At 49.7% G+C, this 20,626-nt stretch overlaps 1 protein-coding gene across 8 annotated transcripts in view; it reads left to right on the top strand.

Annotated features, from left to right (window-relative positions):
- The window catches only part of DYSF (dysferlin), a 300,238-nt gene that overhangs the window by 189,417 nt on the left and 90,195 nt on the right, over nucleotides 1-20,626 (top strand). For 4 of the 8 annotated variants that reach the window (XM_043544960.1, XM_043544958.1, XM_043544957.1 and 1 more), the window contains 8 exons: nucleotides 327-467; nucleotides 2,153-2,182; nucleotides 6,418-6,444; nucleotides 7,885-7,926; nucleotides 11,341-11,442; nucleotides 12,080-12,241; nucleotides 13,450-13,615; nucleotides 14,785-14,858. In XM_043544960.1, the coding sequence (XP_043400895.1) occupies nucleotides 327-467; nucleotides 2,153-2,182; nucleotides 6,418-6,444; nucleotides 7,885-7,926; nucleotides 11,341-11,442; nucleotides 12,080-12,241; nucleotides 13,450-13,615; nucleotides 14,785-14,858 (744 nt within the window). The remainder of the gene's footprint in view (nucleotides 1-326; nucleotides 468-2,152; nucleotides 2,183-6,417; nucleotides 6,445-7,884; nucleotides 7,927-11,340; nucleotides 11,443-12,079; nucleotides 12,242-13,449; nucleotides 13,616-14,784; nucleotides 14,859-20,626) is intronic. The other 4 variants (XM_043544959.1, XM_043544961.1, XM_037898404.2 and 1 more) reach the window with 1 other exon arrangement.

Here is a 20,626-nt window from a genome sequence, read left to right as displayed (position 1 = left end):
AGTCAGGTGCTTCTGTGAGAATTTCACCTTTCATTTAAAAAATGTAAGTTTCTAGCCATGATGGTTACAGAGAGAAGCTCAAAAACATGACCCCTAAAGGCTCCAAAGCCAGAAGGCAAATTTAAAAGCCCCAAAATTTAGGATTTTTAAAAATCTCATGATTTTTTAACCCAATCTCATGAATGTTTTGCCCTGACTCCCAATGTTGGAATGAAAGGGGTTAGCCATAGCAAGTGAGACCGGTGCGGGGTAGCCATCTAAGCCAAGAAGTAGGACTATGAGCGAGGCCTCCGCGACCTCCATGACAGCCAGTGTGTTGCTTTCAGGGTGCGGACGAGTTCATGGGCCGCTGCATTTGCAAACCCAGCTTGGAGCGCTCCCCGAGGCTGTCCTGGCACCCTATCACTAGGGGGAACCGAAGTGCAGGAGAACTGCTCGCCGCCTTTGAACTGATTCAGAGAGAGAAGGTGAGGCCTGGAAAGGACTTCCCCTGGAATTATGAGACCAGATCTCATTGGAATCTATGGGTGCTTAGCAGGGTCAAGCTTCAAGCGTACAGGGGCTGGGAACCAATTTGGGCGAGTCCACACGGGCCAGTTTGCTGGCTAAAATAGCTCTCCAGTTGCCTGCAACCAGCTTTAACAGATGCAGGATATTCCAAGGGCGCGGGTCGTCTCAGTGGTTCCTTTCCCGTCTTGGTTGCCACATTTAGGCAGGGCTGCTGTTGTCTAGCCCAGCAGCCACCTGAAGGGAGGCACTTCCTGCCATTTGAGGCCAGCTGTTCCTTCATTTGGCTTTTGCGAAACCAGAGCATTGGCTGCCTGGTGCCCCTACCTCAGTCTCTCTGACTCTGGAAGAGTCCAGCTCAGACTGTGGAGGCGTTGCTCGCAGCTCTAGAGCTAGGGCTGAGCTGGGATTCGGCTCCGTTGTGCTGCATGGAGAACACAGTGGATCCTCCCCACAGTTGAAGGGCTCACCCTGGGAGCCTAGAATGAGCTTCTGGAGGGTTTGTATGTAGAGATTGGAAGAGCAGGCTGAGCAGCAAGCGTCCAAGTCAAGTGTCTCTCCTTTAACAAGCTGATGGGAAAGCGACTGGTCTTTGGCCCCAGACCAGTTGGGAGAGACTCTTCTTTGGCCCCATACGTGCTTATCTTACCCCCCACCATGCACAGGCCGCCCCCGCGCCGTCTTCACCTCCATGTGCTGTTCCACTCACCCGGGTTTGGCTGATCTCCAGATTGTCCCAGTGCCAGGGAGAGTGCGTGGGATGGAAGGCGAGGGAAGTGGCTGCTTCCCCAGGAAATGTTAAGGTCGCTCATTGAGTTCCCTCCTCCCTCCCCCTGCTGCTTCTCTCTCCCTCCTGCTCCAGGATCTAAGCGGGAGACACGGGACATTCAGGCCTTGCTGTTCTAGACCTCGGGGTCTGCACTTGTGATGTCCTCATTACCAGTGTTTGGCATTACCAGTAGCTTGGGGCTGTGGGTGGGTACAGGGCATCCCCCACATAGGGTAGGCTCATGTGTGGCAGACAGTGGAAGAAGCAAGGAGGAGCTGTGCGGTAGGGAAAAACACCTTGGGGAACGAGACAGGCTGCCCAGTGCGTGGGCACCCCGAGCCAGCTGGCCAGCAAGAGCTATTGACCTTGGCAAGCGCCAAGGTTACATTTCTGGCCGGAAAGAACAGCGTGGGTGAGTGGCTGCCAGGAGAGGAAGAGGGAATTGGTTGGGGGATGGTTGTGTGGGGCTGATGGAGGACACTGAATTTGACACTCATGGGCCTTGCCGTGCGTTAACGTCTCCAGAGATAAGGCAGGTATCTGTGATAGCGCAGCCCATGCTTACACAGCGGCCGGACCACGTAGGTGCATATGAGTCTCTAAAGGCTTGACCTTAACAGAGCCAGCTTTTGTAGCTCAGCCAGTAGAGACTCGTGCACTCTGATCTCGCCGTCCCATGTTCAGTCCCCACAAACAATGACCCGCCCAGGGATGTGGCCTTACCGTAGGTCCCCAGAGGCCTGGGAAGTCAGTTGGCGTTGCTGGGAGCAGGACCTGGCTGTGAGGGTGTGAATGTTCTCGCAGATAAGAGAGCAGGGGCTCTCTGGTGACAATGCAGGGATCATCCACTGACGGTTTGTGTTTTGCTCTCCACAGCCGGCTGTTCACCATCTCCCTGGCTTCGAGGTAATGCTTGCATCACAGTGACAACTCTGAGGGCCTGAAACACTCCCCCAATGGGCCAGATCCCCAAGCCCCAGCTCCAGCAAACTCCCATTAACGTCCTGGGAGCTTTGCCTGAGTCAGGCTCCTATGATCCGTCCTGCTCAGATTGATTTCACTGCTGATGTTCCCTTTACTGTGGAGCTCAGCCCCCAGGCTTGGAGCCCGGTGAGCCATCCCCAGAGCGGTGGTGTATGTCTCTGAGAGATGCCAGAGAGGTTGCTGCTCTCTGTCTGCCGGCTGCTGGCCTCTGCAGCCCGGGCCCCACGGGTTCTAGCGATGGCTGGGTTTAACCCTTTCATCGCAACACTCCACAGCACTGCCCCCAGATCAAAGGGTTGTGGCATCCCCATCAGCACAGCCGCCTTTCACTCCCTCCTTGGCCTGGCAGGCTCCATCTACCCTACCTACCACCTGCTGCTCCTGCCCCCACTGGCATCCTCACCCACCCACCATCCTCTGTGCCCTTTATACACTCCTGCTACACCCGCCCCTTCTTCCGCCATCCTCCTACCTGATCCCTTCCCCACTGCAGCCTCTCCTTTCCGCTCCACGCACAGCCTTTCCTGCCCTCCCCACCCCCTTCCTGCTCTCAGTGCCAGGGTACGCTTGGCCTGACTTCTCTCTTCCCCTCCATGGCAGATGTGCTGGAGGGGAGGCCCCTGTGATGCTACCTGTGGGATGGAGAGGAAGGGGTAGCAAGTGCGGTCCCCCATCCCAGACAGGCAGTGCTGGCTGGGGTGTGGAAGCAGCTGGTTGGCAGGGAACAAGTTGGCAAGAGGGGGCTTGGGATGGAGGAGGCCTGGTGAAGCTACATGGAATGTTTTCATAGTCTGAGCATGGACAGCCAGGTTTCACCCTGAAAACAGATACAGGCGTAATGTGTCTTATGCCCCCATGCTACACAGGAGAGCTAGCCAGAAAATGAACAAATGCTTTTGGAAAAATTTGAAATTTCAAAGTTGGTTCCATTTCGTGAGGTTTGAAACAGAGCAAGTTGTCATTTTTCTGACTTTTTTGGTAAATTTTCAAAATTTTGAATCTTCATTTATCTCCTTCCCATCTTTTTCCTTCTTGCCACTAAGTGCAATTAAATACATGATGTCCAGGATTTTATTTTCCCCTAAATTGTTAGTTCCACCCCACCCCCTCAACTTCTCATTTTGCTACTCTAAAATTGTTAAAAACTTCTCCACTTTTTATAAAGTTACAGAGCAGCAAAAGGAAAAAATGAAACTAACTCTGCCACTTGTAAAGCTTCAAAACTTCTCCAACTTTGAAAAGGTAGAAGAGTAGCAGAATGACAGTGTTTCCTTTTTCCGTTGGCTATTTTGTAGCTTTTCTAAAGTTGAGGAAATTTTGAAAAAGTTAGAGTGGAAAAAGAAAAGTAGGGCTGTCAAGTGATTAAAAAAATTAATCATGATTAATTGCATGATTAATCAGGCTGTTAAATGATAATAGAATACCATTAATTTAAATATTTGTGGATGTTTTCTACATTTTCAAATATATTGATTTCAATTACAACACAGAATACAAAGTGCACAGTGCTTACTTTGTATTTATTTTTATTACAGATATTTTCACTGTAGAAAAGAAACAAAAGAATTAGTATTTTTCAATTCACCCAATATAAGTACTGTAGTGCAATGTCTTTATCATGAAAGTTGAATTTACAAATGTAGAATTATATACAAAAAATAACTGCACTCAAATAAAACAATGTAAAACTTTAATTCACTCAGTCCTACTTCTTGTTCAGCCAGTCGCTCAGACGAACAAGTTTGTTTACAGTCGCAGGAAATAATGCTGCCCGCTGCTTGTTTACAATGTCACCTGAAAGTGAGAACAGGCATTCACATGGCACTGTTGTAGCCGGTGTCACAAGATATTTATATGCTAGATGTGGTAAGGATTCATATGTCCCTTCATGCTTTGACCACCGTTCCAGAGGACATGCTTCCATGCTGATGATGGGTTCTGCTCAATAATGATCCAAAGCAGTGCAGACCGACGCATGTTGGCTTTCATTATCTTCTGCCACCAGCTAAAGGTTGATTTTCTTTACGGGTGGTTCGGGTTCTGTAGTTTCCGCATCAGAGTGTTGCTCTTTTAAGACTTCTGAAAGCATGCTCCACACCTCGTCCCTCTCAGGTTTTGGAAGGCACTTCAGATTCTTAAACCTTGGGTCGAGTGCTGTAGCTATTTTTAGAAATCTCACATTAGTACCTTCTTTGCATTTTGTCAGATCTGCAGTGAAAATGTTCTTAAAATGAACCACATGTGCTGGGTCAGCATCCGAGACTGGTATAACAGATCAGGGGACATACAATTTTCCCCCAAGATGTTCAGTCACAAATTTAATTAACACACTTTTTTTTTAATGAACGTCATCATCATGGAAGCATGTCCTCCGGAGTGGTGGCTGAAGCTTGAAGTGGCATACGAATGTTTAGAATTTCTGGCGCGTAAATACCTTGCAATGCTGGCTACAAAAGTGCCACACAAATGCCTGTTCTCACTTTCTGGTGACATTGTAAATAAGAAGCGGGCAACATTATCTCCTGTAAATGTAAACAAACTTGTTTGACTGAGCGATTGGCTGAACAAGAAGTAGGACTGAGTGGACTTGTGGGCTCTAAAGTTTTACATTGTTTTGTTTTTGAGTGCAGTTATGTAACAAAAAAAATTCTACATTTGTAAGTTACACTTTCACGATAGAGATTGCACTACAGTACTTTTATGAGGTGAATTGAAAAATGCTATTTCTTTTGTTTATCATTTTTACAGTGCAAATATTTGTAATAAAAAATAATATAAAGTGAGCACTGTATACTTTGTATTCTGTGTTGTAATTGAAATAAATATATTTTAAAATGTAGAAAAACATCCAAAATATCTTATAAATTTCAATTGGTATTCTATTGTTTAACAGTGTGGTTAAAACTGCGATTAATTTTTTAAAATCACGATTAATAATTTTAAGTTAATCGTGTGAATTAACTGCGATTGACAGCCCTACAAAAACCCCTCAGGCCCTCAATATTCATTCTATGGTGCTCAGAGGTGAAAAGAAATAAGGGGAAAAGTGGGAGAAAGGGACACATAGAAAAAAGTTACATGTTTGAAATGCGGAGATTTTCATTTTTGATGAGAAAATGAACTAGTTCAGGGAAATTAAAACTTTTCACAAAGTTATGAGTTGTGAAAAAGGCAAGTTTTCATTGGGCAAATATTCAAATGAATTTTTTTTGTACCAGCTCTATTCTGAGCAGATAAAATATCAGCGAATGATGGCCGTGCTCTACATGTATGGGGTCACCTCTCTCTTCAGCTCTGAGACCCGTCCATGGCCCTCCTGCCCTCTCTAGGAATCCCACAGCCGCACTGGCCTTGTGCAGTAGGACAGCTTACTAACAGCTGGGGGCCTGTGGACTCCCTACCTAAAGGGAGAGAGGGACTGAGCTAGGGGCGAGATGGCCAGTAGGTAAGGACACAATAAATTGGACCCCAGGAGCAGAATGTTTTAATCACCTGTGAAATTGGTAGCAGGGCACCACAGAGACCTTGTGGCCAGGCACCCTACCCCTGTTAGCCTCCTTTTGTGAACCCTGTAGGAACTCCACACAGTCTCGCTTCTGGCTCAGAGCACCCCCACCTCAGGCTGGTTTAATAACAGAAATGGTTCACGCAATCCTCAGCATGCCAATCAAAGTCCCTAACCGTAACACGAAGGGTTACACTCAGCGCTGGTGCTTCTGCTGCACACAGAGCCCTAGCTCTGCCCGGATCTGCTCCACCCAAAGCAGCCAGTCCCTGCCTTTTCTGGCTGGAGCGCTAGCCTTGACTTCCTCTCCCGGGCAGCCAGAGCCCACGCTGTCCTGCTGCTCTTTATAAGGAAGCCCCTGATCCGACCCAGGTGTGTTTCCTTTGTAATCAGGGTTGGCTGGCCCAGGCCCTCCAGCCCTTAAAACCAAGCCACCCTGTTACACGTGCATTACACTAGGCAGCTAGCTGTAAGAGCGACTGGCTCTCAGATGCATCGTTGCCTGTATTGCCCTGAGCCATGACATCAGCATTACTTTCATAAAGGGGCTTATTTCCAAACAGCTGCAGGATGTTTCCTGCGGTGCAGAGCGTGCGTGTGTGAGTGTGTTAGATAATGATATTTTAATGTCCTTTCTCTCTTCCTCCTCCAGAGCGAGCTGTCCGCCAGTCTGGATGAGGTGAGCTTACCGTGTCTGCAAAGTTGTTCGTCTCTTCCCCATATATTTAGTTATGATTTTATATGAAATTCTGCCCAATGCGGGCAAGCGATCATTTTGATGGGTGAGCCCAATGAATAGCATTAGCTTTTTACTTCTATTAGTCACCCGAGGAAAGATAGGTATGTGGATTTTGTGCCTGATCTGGGACAGTTTTCTAACAGCAAGGCAAGTAGGGTGAAATTCACTCTGGTGCAGAGGACTGGCGTGATGCCTCTGCACCCTTAAGGCTTAAGTGGGTCCTAAGTGATGCCTGGGCTTTGTGCTGGGCACCTGCCCTGGGGTGAATTCCATCCTTAGTGAGGTGCTGACAGGTGCGAGGGGTTTGGGAAGTTGCAAGATGGTGGTAGCTGGAGGGCAGTTCAAGCTGTGAAGTTTAGATCGACAATCCCCAAGATGTGGAGTGTTTGGGTCTGTTGGGCTGCCTTCGACCCGCTGCAGCAATTAAGGCCAGACACACAGCTTGGTCCCAAATCGTAACTGTTCCAAAACATGGGTGTCCCTGGGTCTGGTGATTTGGTTCTGGCCCATTATAGAGATCAGGCCTGGATCAGGACTTTCCCCAAAAGTCTGGGTGATCTTTAGATCTGGTTTGGGCCCATCTCTAGTTGCAAGAGGAGTTAGAGTTATGCATGCCTCAATTAACAGACCTGATCCTGTCACTTAGTCAATCAAGGTTCATGCCATTGGATCCCTAGGTCCTGGGTTCGCTTTTTGTAGTATGGGGTAACCTCCTGGTTACCCCACACTAGAGTGGGTTGCATTTTCACGTGGCTCTATTCAGCCCCAGTGCAAACATGTGCAACTCTGCTGGGCTGAACAGCTGCACCTGCTTGCACCAGGGATGAAACTGTGCCAGTGCCCACATCACCACTCTTGGTTTCCTTTTTCAGCAGCTTCGGCAGACAGGCCAAAGAGCTGACTGGGGTGTGGAGATTCCCTTCTCCCCCTCTCAAAGGCAGGGTAGGGCACTGCTTGGAAACAGAACTTCCATCTTGGGAAAAGTTCTGAGTTTTCATCCCAAATCAGGACAAAACCCCCAAACAGCTGGAACAGAAATTCCACAAGGTTCTGTTTTGGAAATACTGGTGGGGAAACTGGTAGCCCAGGGAGCTGGCCACCCAGGGAGCCAGCCAGCCAGGGAAACTGGTAGCCCCATTCTTGCAGAATGTTTCACTTCTGTCTAATCAGCATTTTCCGATGGTAGAGTTTTGACCAGCTCTGTTTTCAATCCAGCTCTTTCCCCCAGCGCCAAATACCCCTGGGCTCGGTGCTTCCTCTCTGGAGGAGAGGGACTTACCCTCATGCTTTGCAGGCGCTGAACTGAACTCTGCCAGGGAAATGTAACCATCTCTTTGCTTTTTCTCCCCCACGGCCATTTCTGGGATTGGCGCTCCACAGCTGGGCACGCCTGCTTTCTTCTACGAAGGGCTCCTGCAATGGGTACCATTCAGTCTCCAACCCTTGACCCTCCCGTTCCTCTCTGCACATGGCTGGGGATTAAGCAAAGTCCCAACAGAGCTTCCCAGTGTGGAAACCGGCTCCTTTCCCACTGGAGAGACTGCCTGGCCTGCCCAGACCAGTCAGCCGAGCCGCCTTGTGAAACACCCAATGACAGCACTCATGTCTGCTGAATTCTCCACGGCCCTTCCTCTGGGGAGTTTTCTCACCCACATGGGCTGTGTAAATGGCCTCCCAATGGCTATGGGAGAGCCAGGCCCATGGTGATAATGATGGAACTGGAGCCAAACTGGTGTAACCTGGCATTGTGCCATTGGAGTTGTGGGTCAGATCACCAGCGACTGTAAATCAGAGTTGCTCGATCCAAGTCAGTGGACCAGACTCCCACCTGGTGTAAATTGATATTGCTCCACTGGAGTCACTGGGGCCAGATCCCCAATGGGTGTAAACTGGTGTAGCTCCATTGGTGTCAGTGGGCCAGATTCCCTGGTGGTGTAAATTGATTACAGCTGCAGTGAAATAACTTGGGCCAATTGTACACCAATGGAGAGTTGACGGAAAGGGAAGTAAATTGCTTTGTCTCTCTCAGGCCTGATCTGCATCTGCTTCCCAAGACGTCTCCTCCTCCATAAGACTTTGCTGCATGTTCCAATGCAAAAGTCAAGTCCCTGCAATCTCCCGCATTAAAACTGCCCCAGCCTGTCAGCAAATCCTGCCTTGATGCTTTTCACACCTGCTTCTTCCGATGGATGGAAAAGAGGGGAAGCTCTGTTTGGTGACTGCTTGTGCCCTGCCCATGGCTCTGTAACCCCTTTCCCCAGATGTCCACCCTTGACCTGCTCACTGATCTTTTCTCTCCACCTGCTCCTGACAGAGGTTAAAGGTCAAAGTGCTTGTAGCTTCAGCAGCTGGCGCACCCTTGCAAACAGTGTTGGATGGAAAACCTGTTCTCACCAGATGGAATTGTTGGATTTTTAGGGACTTGGCTACCACCACTCACCTACTGACATTTCAGGCACCGCTCTGCCAAACTCCAGCACTACCACTTTGCCAGTGGGCTTAGCCAGTTATTCTTTAATTCATGGGTTTGTTTCCCTTCCCCTAATTTTGCTGTCAGATTTTGAGTCCAAAATCTGAAAACTCAATAAACTCACCCAAAGCCCCTGAGTTTGCCTGGTTCCAGGTAACTGGCTTGCTCTTGGGCTGCTCATCTCTACTTTCAAATTATCGGGCAATACTTTCCTCTTTGTTTTACTCTTCTCGGGTCTTTAGATTATTTTTCCTCCTGTTGTGAGGCAGGCCCTGGCACAATCTTCCACTTATGGCTTCTTCTCTCATCTTAGGTTCAGGGCGAGAGAGTGCCGCATTGGATGCGAGGCATCCGGACTCCTGGGTTCCATTCCCAGCTCTGTCGTTCAGCCTGGACAAGTCACTTTTGATCAGAACTTCAGAGGAGCGGTAGTTCCTGTTGAGTTCAATGGGAGCTGCACATGCTCACTACCTCTGACGGTCAAGCCACTAACCATTCTGCCCCTCAGCTTTACCCATACAACTGGAATCTCATTCCAGAGCTTTCTCAAAGTGAGGGATGACTAAAACCTAATGGGGGAAGGGTCTGATTCAGCAAAGCTCTTTTCGAGATGCTTAGCTTCAAGCATATGCTTTAGGACAGGTGAGCATGTCTTTAAATCCAATTGAAATCAATGCAACTTAAGCACCTGCTTAAAATTAAGCATGTGCTTAGCTAAACAAGGATGGACTTAAGCAGGTGCTTGACGTTAATCATGTACTTAGGTGATTTCCTGAATTGGGGTGCACGTTACCGTGCTGCCCCTTAGTGACTGTTCCAACGAGGATAAAAGCCCTTCTCCTAGTGACAGCTAACGAAGATTCTCTGGAAATGGTGGAGGTCAGAGTGCCAGGTACTGAAGTTCCTGGGTTCTATCCTCACTGACGACTATGGGTACATTACACCTTCTGCACCTGTAGAACGCTCATGGTGAAATCTTGGGACCTTAAAGTCATGCACCTAAATAAGTGCCTTGATTTCCAGAGGAGCTGAGCACCCACCGGCTCCCATTCAAAAGTTGAGGGTGCTCAGTGCTTCTCAGGAGCAGACCTTGATCTTTGCCCATGAAAAGATAGCATGTCTCCAGGTTGTAAGCCTGGCCGACCGTGTATGTGCCCAAGACACTCAAGGACAGGGGTGGATGGGGACATATTTACTATTTGCCCTGTGTTGAAAGCCAGATGCTCCCACCATCCTGCCTGCCCCAGAATGGAATGAGCAAAGTCTTCAGCTAACAAGCTGCTTTGATTTGGCAGCCACCAGCAGTTGCCAATGAAAACCACAGCTCAGTGTACAATCTATCCAATATGCCACCAAGAAAAATTTCTGTGTAGTACTTTTAAATATATAAATCTGACCCAATCCTATACTTGAAATATATATATCCGCTTAATGCAATAACACTGAAGCCTGGAAAGAATCACGGCCTTCTAAATTAGTTCCAACTGTCCTCAGTTGAGGGGTGCATTTTTAGAGATTTGGCTTGCATTCCCATTTTTGGTGACTCTGAACTCTGAGATCAAGGTCAGGAGAAACCAGCGCTCCAATGTCCAGCTCTCGTTCCAACGCAAGGAATTACACTCCACCTGTCTCAGGGGTTCTCAAACTTCATTGCACCACAACCCCCTTCTGACAACAAAAATTACTGGAGAACTCCGGGAGCGGGGACAGAAGCCTGAGCCTGCCCAAGCCCCATTGCCCTGGGTGGGGGGGCAAAGCCTGAGCCCCACTGAGGCAGGGGGCCTGCAACCTGAGTCTTGCCTCCCAGGGATGAAGCCCTTGGGCTTTGGCTTCGGCCCTGGGTAGTGGGGCTCAGGCTTCAGCCTTGGGCCCCAGCAAGTTTAAGCCAGCTCTGGCAACCCCATTCAAAGGGGGTCATGACCCACTTGGAGGTCCTGACCCACAGTTTGAGAACTGCTGACCTATCTCAATCTGCCCCCACATGCAGTTCCAGTGGATCCCTCAGTCTTCCTTTCTTGTCCTAGACTATGGGGCAGCATGGCTGGCATAGAACGGATGTCGTTGTTTCCTGCAGAAGTGGCTGCATTTCAATGGTGGGCAAGCAAGCCCTTTAAAGACCTAGGGAACAAAAACCAACATGTAACAGTAGGTTATTGTTTGCTCCCGACACTGGGGCAGGGGGAGAGAAGTGGTTTGCACGTGACATTTCTCCCCATCAGCCCTTCTCTCTGACTAAGAGCTAGCGGACTCTGAAATCTGTTCCCTGTGCAGTGATGGGCGCTAGGGGAAAGTGCGGTGATAGGAGGCGCGTGATCTGTGGTCTATAACAACCTGAGCTGATGTTCTCCTTCAATATCCCCCTGCAGTCTGCAGACTCGGACCTGCCCTACCCTCCGCCCCAGCGGGAGCCCAACATTTACATGGTTCCTCAAGGGATCAAACCAGTGCTCCAGCGCACTGCCATTGAGGTGAGCGGTTCGGTGGGGCGGAGCGAATAGGGGAATATCCTGGCTAACAGCTGCCCGCGACTAGATCAAATCTGACCTGCACAACTGTGCATCATAGATGCTTACAAAGGGGGGCTGCTGCTGAAGAGTGGCTCTCCCAGGAGAGGGCGCCTAGTCTTAAAGCCTTCCTTCCCCTCTGAGCAATGCCTCAACTGGCCCATGGGCTTTCCTTTTATCATGTAGTCCTGTCACATGACTGCCACCTGACCTTATTTCCCAGCAGGACCTCCTGCTTCAGCTTAGCCATGTGATCTTTTTGGGAGAAAGAGGAGTCCCAGAATGCCTAGCCTCAAAGAGGCTTAAACCCTTAGAACAGGGCAAACTGGCCCTTGGCCACAACTACCCTTAAAGGGGACAGTTCGCTCTGTGTTTAGGGCAGCCCTTCAGAATTAGACTCTCCTCTTCCCCGGCTGGAGAGAGAGGAGAATCAGGTCCGTGGGGGTGGGGAGTGGGGGTTCCTGGTGTAGCTATATCAGTGCAAAAAACGCAGTGTAGACAAGGTCTAGGCTCAGCCTGGCTTCTTATCTGTCATCTGCTGTCACCGCCTCCCCTCATCCCGGTGTCCTTCCTCATCTCCTCTTGTCTCTTCATCCTGCAGATCTTGGCCTGGGGGCTGAGGAACCTGAAGAGCTATCAGCTGGCCAGCATCACCTCCCCCAGCCTCCAGGTGGAGTGCGGAGGCCAGACGGTCCAGTCCTGCGTCATCAAGAACGTCAAGAAGAACCCCAACTTTGACGTCTGCGTGCTCTTCATGGAAGTGGTGAGGGCTCCCTCGCTGCGCACCTGCCACCTGGCTCACAGAGCTATGGCTGCACCCGCTGCTCCGCAGCACTCCACTGGGTTAACCAGCATGTCTGCTTTCCAGGCTGCCCACATTTTAGCTCTGAATATCGGAGCCATTCCCAGTGGGAATGAGGCCACCCTCTTCCCGGGGGAGACTGCAGCAAGCTCAGCCAAGATGGGGGCAGATCTGTATTCCCGTCCTTGATTGCTTAGGCTCACGCATGCTCCTAGAATAGGGAGATTGGGGGGTTGCTGTCGTTTACCAGCAAGAGGATCTAATGACCTACCACTCCAGTCTGTGATTCTGAAATGCAGCTCTCTAGTAAATTCATATTCCACCCCAAAGTTTGTCAGCCTGTAAGCAGCTGGAATAGCTTTGCTGAATGTCAGGCAAGGAACCGTGGATACTAACCATGCTCCATAGCCCTTTGCTGCAGGGTTAAAATGCAGTGACGTGAGGCTGTGAGTTCTGATAAGAATCAGACCCTCAGAGTTATTCTGGTGCCTCATTCCAACTGAAATCCAGGGGATCCTTAGAGGATCAGGGCCCAAGCCTCTAGTGAGGAGCTCTGACATGACTCTCAGGGGCTGCTTCCGCTCCCGTTAAAATCAGTGGGGGTTTAGCCCATTGAGTTGAAAGGGCGCAGGACTTGGTCCGGACGTGGCAGGTTGAGGGCTCTCCGTGTCTTTCAGGAGGTGCTCAGACCCCTGCTAAATCGGTTTTCTTCTGAGAGACTGAGAGTCTTGCTAGCCTGTTTTCCCAGTGTGACCCGCCTGCCTCTGTCTGCAGAGAGCCGATGAGTGACACTTTGCCCTGATGTACACTCCCCTTTGGCGGCATTGCACAGGGTACAGTTAAAGGCAACATTTGCCCCAGCGGCTCAGAGGGGTGTGAACAGCCTCTGCCCAGCTCCACACTGTTAACTCAGGTGTCTAATGAGGACAGTCTGAATCACCACATGGTTGGTTATCTGCTGTGCACGTTAGCAGCAACACCCAGCCCTTCTGGGACTGCGGGTGGGGCTTGGGTTTGTGGGTGGAGCTTGAGGACAGCATAAAGGAGCCCAGCTTTAGCTCCAGTCTGCCCGCGGGTTTATTCCATGTGCTTCTGCCAGACGCAGGGAAGCTGTCCTTTGCCCCTCTCCCCAGCCACACAGTGCTCAGTGTGTGCTTCCCTCGCTGCAGCGCCTACCCAAGGAAGCTCTGTACTGCCCTCCTGTCATCATCAAAGTCATCGACAACAGGCAGTTTGGCCGAAAGCCCGTGGTGGGTCAGTGCACCATCCAGTCCCTTGAGGAGTTCTACTGCAACCCGTACAGAGAGGAGACCAACACCCCCGAGGAACAGCCAGGTACTGGAGGGGAGAGGCTTGCTCCTTTGTCCTCCTCCCTTCCCTGTTTCAACCACTGAGGGAAGCAGGAGACTCTCTGGTTGAGCGGACAGAGCACAGGACGCTGAGCCTGGAACTCTGTGCCTCCGTTCTCCCGTGACAGCATGCCGAGCTTTGGTCAGTGCAGGGCTGACTCACCCTGGTAGTCAGAGCAGGTGGGTCTCATCAGGAACAGCGTAGAAGGAGACTCAGTCTGTCTGAGGCCAGATAGAGCTAGAGGGAAGGGCAATGAGAAATCCTGATCAATCCGCTGAGGAGATGCCTCTTTGTGCCTCAGTTCCTCATCTGCAACAGTGGGATGATCGCACTTTCCTTCCTTGCAGGGGATTGTGAGGATAAATACATTAAACACTGAGAGGTGCTCAGGTGATGGAGCCAGAGAAATACCCTCGATAGATCCACTGTGCGTGGTGGGCAAGCCACAGATTTACATTTTCCACCAGTATGTTGGGAGCAATAATACTTATGAACAGGGCAATTGCCAGATTGGATCAGACTCCAAGGTACATCTCTGACAGTGGTCAGTCCCAGCTATTTCAGAGGAAGATGTGAGAAACCCCTTAGTGGACAGTTATAGAATAACCTGCCCCTAGAGGAAATTTATTCCTGACCCCTATTAGTTAGAGGTTGATATACTCTGGAGCATCAGGGTTTCTCTCTCTATTATTTGCGTTAATGTAACTGTGGATGCGCTCATTATTCCTGTAAAAATGCTGAATCCTGTTTTTTGAATCCTGCTGGGCTCTTGGCCTCAATGATACCTAGTGGCAGTGAGTTCCACAGGTTGTTAAGTCTCATTGTTTGGTGAATAATTTTGAGACTGTCATCAAAGGGAGCCAATTAGTGCCGTTTGTGCTGGTGGTTTTGTGAGATACTTTTAGCGGTACTCCCATTGATACTTGCACAGTAACAAAGCACAACATAGTGTAGGTCCTACATAAACAGTGGCAATGTGTATATAAATGTATATCAATTGCTCAGTGACAGGGTGGTAGATTAAAACATTAAAGAATCAGATGGACAGAATCTCAGTGGATAATAAAGTTAGCATGTCGGTCCTCAAGCTGCTGGGCTCTGTGTTCTGTGGAGCATCAATTTCCTAGTTAGATCCACTCTTCTTCTCTTTGCAGATGAGGTGAGCCTCACCCCCAGAGACGAGGTCCTCATTGATATCGACGACAAGGAGCCCCTGATCCCTGTTCAGGTAGGGAAGGAGTGGTAGCGGTAGAAAGAAAATAGGTTTCTCCATCTCTTTGGCAGCAGAATGCAGCTGGGGTTGCATGGGTTTGGGGCAGGGGGTGGGGCTTTGCGATGTATTGTGAACTGTACTGACCCTGCAACACGCACATTGCACCTGATCAGTGGCCTGTCCTTTCGCCGCTTCCAGTGTCTCTGAGTAGGGACAGGTGTTTGGTCCCCCAAAGCAGGACAAAGGATCCCAGTTTCCTCCTCCATTTGAACACAAGACGGGGTGGGGTGCGAGGGGTCTATCAGGCCTCCCCTGCCTTCTCCTGGGGGCATCAGTGCCCTGGCATCCCCCTGCTTAAGGAAAACCCACTCAAGCCTGGCTACCAGTGAAACTTAGTCCTCTGCGGGCCTACAAGGGCCAGGAGGAGACACTGATCAAGAGGGAGGCAGCAGGCCAGTTAAGAAGGCTTGCCAGCTTCTTCTGAGGGGCAGTGCTGAGTGGGGCTAGGGCAGAAGAGGAGTTTCCCTGCACTAGCCCAGAACGCCAGGGTCAGGTCAGGACCCAGGCTTAAACACTGCAGCTGAGCACTCACGTCTGGTGTGTGTCTGTTAGCTTAAAGGGGCAGGCAGCCAATTCTTGAGATTGGGTTTCCTTCACCATTTAAAATCGATGCTGAGCTGATGGCCTGGGCCCTTCTGCTCTGGCCTGGCTGCCACAGCAGCAGGTAGCTTCTTTGCTGAGCCCGTCCCTATACTGAATTATCCCTTTGGCCCTCCCACAGGTCCCCTTGGTGAGCAGTTGGTTGTTGCTCTACAGTAAAGATCTACAGCAGCCTATTATCAGGTGTATAGCCCCTAGAGGGTCCCTCCTAAGACCCTGGCGCTGCTGCGCTGGGTGCTGTACATACACCTAGCAAGTGATGCACCCTGCCCCAAAGAGTTCACTGCCTGAGTAGATGAGACAGGTGCTTGTCACTTTACAGATGGGGGATCCCAGAAACTGAGTGGCCCAAGGTCACACAGGGAGGCCAGGGTAGAGCTGGGAGCTGGACCCAGGTCTCCTGAGTCCTATGCCAGTGTACAAGGCCGCTCTCTTTTCCTGGCTAGTCCTTCTGGGTGCCTTTAGGGCACAGCCTAGAATTTTGTGGTGGTCCATCGCTCAGGCTCCTTCTTTCTGCCTGCACCCACACTGTGGCTCCCAGACTCTGACTGCTCCTGCTGGTGGAAAACAGCAGAGTGGTCATTGCACCGAAAAGAAACAGGCGGTGGATTTCTGTCCCGTGGAAACCAAGGACCACTCCAGCCTTTTTCAGTTTCTGTTGGCTTTGCTCTATCAGTGGAGCTGGAAGCAGAGGTGCAGTGTTTATAGCAGCAGCAGCTGCTGACTGCCAGATCTGCGGGGACCAACCCTCTGTCTTTGGCTGTTATCTGAAAGGGCAGAGTTTTCAGAAAACCCAGTTGTGGGTGGGTAGTGACAGGCTGTGGCATTTTCTGGGATTTCGGCGATCCGGGGGATTTGACTCGCTCGAGGGGAGGTGCCGAAGGAAGAACATGTTGCTGCTTCCCCTTCCCGAGCTGCCAGTCTGGTGCTGCTCGCTGGCATTCCAGCCCTGCCCATGCGGTCGAGAAGACTTTGGTCTCCAGAGGGCACCATTTCTGAGCTCAGCTCCCGAACATGAGGCTTCCCAGCTCCGTAACCGTTTGGCCTTCTTAGCTGCTGTCGAACATGTGCAAATGGTTAAGCCTGTGTGTTTGAGGCACAGGGCTGCATGTGAACTCGATTGCTGAGAAACCCCAAGATGAGGGGTTCCAGGAAGGTCAGTGGAGCATTTTAATCGGCTCCTGCTTTTCCCCCTCTGGTGTGCTAAGCGCCCGCTTTGCCAATCCCGCAGATTCCTCACTGCCTACTTTAAAGAGCCCCTGATGCTGCACAGAGTCCTGGGAATGGAAAGCCCTTGTTCCCTGGAAACAATGCTGCTTTTTACAGTATCTTTCTTCTGTTTCTCATCATCCCTTGTGTTCCGTTGCTGTGGAAAGCAGGGTCTCCCATTTCTTCTGTTCCTGCTGCTTGTTCCTCACCTCGGCAGGGTATCGGCCACCTCCTTCTGTAATGCCCCGGGGGACTCTGCAATCCAGTAGGTCTCCTCCCCATAACTTATAGGATCCTCCCTGGAAATGGGTCCACACCAGCACCACAGGATCAAACAGTCTCCCGCAACTTTGGGGAAGTTCTGGTTCAGATCCTGGTTTGAAGATGAACTTCACACTTCGTTTCCATCTCTAATCCTAATTCACCACCCTCTCTATGTGTGCATTACACTGCTTCCCCTGCCTCTAATGTGGGATCTTAGTGCAACCTACCCACCAGTGTGTCACGTGTGCTCGATCCACAGCATCTTTGCACACCAGGGCCCTTGACTAGGTGGCTTGAAAGTTTGGGTCAAAGTGCAGCAGTAAAAGTTGTCCGCATAGCACTAGAATCCTTGCTTATGCATCCCTGCTAATCCACACCCCTGGCAAGGGAGCCCGTTGCAAAGGACTGAAATTTGCAAAGCTAGGGAATAAGTATAACATTTTGAAATGCAGCTGCCTGAAGATTAGGCTCCTAAATCCATGGTTAGAAACCTAAATAAAAGTGGTTTGGCGTCTCAAAAGTGCAGAGCACTCACAACCGCTGGGAGCAGCAGGGGCTCAGACCCTGCGCAAATCAAGCGAAATGTGGAGCTAGCAGATGAACTTGACGCCCAGATTTGAAAATGTTGATCTAAGTGAACACTCGTAATCAAACGGGGGGACACCCCAAGGATCATGCGATAAAAATGTACTCGGTCTCTGTTTGCCATTTGTGGATTCCTTTGAGTTATTTATGATAATGTTTCATAATGTACCAGGAAAGGCACTGGAACATGTCTTGGAAAAGACTGAAAGTTTAGTAATAGGATACTGTGATGCTCTGTTCAGGAAACCCAGAGCCTTAAGCCGCTGTGTCAGAAGGGGTGAGCTTTGCTGGAGGTTAGACTGTGTGTCCGCCCCCTGCCACACCAGTCTGTGCTTCACCAGCAAACTCCTCGAGACTCTGCCCATCTTCACCTAGCCTGGCAAGTGGCAATCAGGGACCCCCAGTTCCTGAGTTCCCCAGAGACATGTCTCTGAGTCCAGTCCCTCTCACTGGACACCCATGGAAATAATTCCGTTTTGCTGTCTCCAAAGAGACAGTACCCACACCTACCTATTGGTTGAGCTGCAGACTCACTCTTTACATCAATATAACAGTACTGCATGGGTTACAGTAAATCTAAGAAAAACGCTGTATTAATAAAAAACAGTGTTTTAAGTGACGCTAAGCAAGAGAAAAAGAAATGGGTATGGTTAAAAACAAACAAAAATAGCATGTTTTGTAGTGCCCAAAACTTGATCCTAGCAAGCTATGGCTTTGTCTAAACAGCTTGCTCACTTCCGTCAAGCTAACAGCATCTCCAGCCTTTCCTGGTAAGAGGATCCAACATTCCCAGAATCAGAAGGTGCCGTCCCCTAGGGTCTAGATAACTAGAATGTCTTTTGGCTCCCCTGGTATTTCCCAGAGTCCATTGTCTTGACCTCGAGAGCCAGGAAGATGTCCCGGGGTGCAGACTCTGTCCCCCGATGTGCTCACTACGCTGTTTCCTCCACCTCCTGTTAGCTTGATTGCTTTGTTTACCTTATATGTAAATGCATTGCCATTGTCCAGGGCTTACAAAGCTTGACCCAGACAGGTAAATGCACATTCCTTTGTGTAAGACAGGCTTCTTTATCAACTCTGCCCCCCAAACATACTGTAGGAACATATTGCTAGTACATAACATAACTCTTAACACACCATTCATCCGTACATCACATAAATATATTCATGACCAGCGTGTCACCAGTTTTTATATGATACCTTACTTGATACACTTTGTATACAATATTATTTTACTATAAATTAGTTGATTCAATACTTATTCTTTGGGGTTCAGACCCCCTGCTTTCCCTCTGCGGAGTCCAGACCCTGATTGTCACAGAGACCCCGCTGAGAATCAGAATGATAAAACCACTCTTCTGTAGAGTTCAAAGCACTTTATGCCAAAGGAGAGGCAGTGTGGCGTAGTGAATAAGGGACTGGCCTGGTACTCAGGAGGCCCCGGTTCTTTTCCAGTTCTCGTAGTGACCCTGGGCAAGTCCTTTCTATACCTTATCTGTAAAATGCGGGATCTCCTTTGAAGAGCACTTGGAGATCTACTCATGAAAAGCACTATAGAAGATTTAGACATAGTCATATATTAATAGACAGAGTCAAAAATGTTCATGAAACTGTCATCCTGTTTTTTGTCTAGCTCTAACAGATGTTATTCTCCCCACTTCACAGAGGGGGGAAACTGAGGCAGGCAGCGGTGAAGTAATTTGCCCAGTGCCACACAGTAAGCTAGCGGCAGACTGCTGATTCCGAGGTCTGAGCGTAATGTGCTGGATCATGCTACCTCTGCCCAGGGATTGCTGTTAAATCTTCTCTGAGGGGCCGGGGAGGTGGCTGGGTTATGAGGTGTGTGTTAGCAAAGGGTGGATTGGTACTAAAGATGCCCGTTGAGAAGAACCCCACAGAACAGTTGTTGGCGGCGCGGCACCTGGAGATTGGGCTGGGATGAGCATTTTCTTATGAGCATGTCCTTCAAAATTCAGGTCAAAGCCCGGTAAATAATCTGATTAGGGGGTGCCTGTTGTTTGCTTGACTAGCATTTCAGAAGGTCCTTTCCAGGAATTTGTGAGCACAGTATTTGCTCTGGGCAAGGGATGGGGGTCCAGCGTTGGTTGGCTTTGTAAGGGATGGCGGGGGGGGGGGGGGACCTTTGTTTAGGCATGAGATGGTGCCTGGAGGGACGGGGGATGTGGGGAGGGAACCGATGCTGGTGGAAACTCCGGCTTCAGTTCTGCAGCACTTCTGGCCGTCTCTCCTCAGTACCTCGTAGGCAACAGTGAGACAAGCTCTGCTGTCAGTCACATGGTTTAATTTCGGAGCACATCCGTCAGAGTCTCTTTGGATTTACCCCAGGATAGCGAAGAATTCAGCCCCGACTGTGTCTGCTTCATCAGTCATGGGAGACATGAGGCATCTCAGGCTCCTGCTCATGGGGAAGGTGCCGTTCACATGGGCACCTGGGTCCAGATTCATTCTTGCTGTCACTCCAGTTACTTCGCTGGACAGATTTAACCCCTGACTGTGTATTGCACCCAGCAAGGTTGGCTATTCCTGGATGGGACTTGGGCCAGTGGTGGGGTAATCTGGAGAAATTGCTCTTGATGTGCTTCTAATGACCTGTGAGTTAAAGCAGATGAAGATCTTCACTAGAGCTGGCCAGAGAACCAGGAATTTTCCTGCCCAAGTTCTCTTGGGGAAAATCCTCTTTTGCAATAGTCCCATTGGGACATTTTGGTTTTCCTGCTGGGAAATTTGGAAATGGGGGAAATTAGGTTTTCCCCTGCACTTTTCCTGTGCTCTGTTACTGCTTCCCAACTGATAAATGTTGGGGAACAGTCAGAAGAGGGGGGATAATGGGGGCAAACACTTTTACTTTTAATGTAACACAGTTAAGTGACGGAAATGTTGCTTTTAAAAGTGAAAGTGTTACTGGTTTCTAACTAGCCAAAATTGGGAAACTGACTAAAAGGAGGGAAACCCACCATTTTGAAAGCAAAAAATGTAAAAATTACAAAAAAAGAGAAAAGAATGAAAGAAAGAAAGTCCGCCCCCACCCCCCGAAATAATTTGCT

The sequence above is a fragment of the Chelonia mydas genome, chromosome 4, assembly GCF_015237465.2.
Source record: "Chelonia mydas isolate rCheMyd1 chromosome 4, rCheMyd1.pri.v2, whole genome shotgun sequence".
NCBI lineage: Eukaryota > Metazoa > Chordata > Testudines > Cheloniidae > Chelonia > Chelonia mydas.
This window is presented reverse-complemented; position numbering and strand designations above follow the sequence as displayed.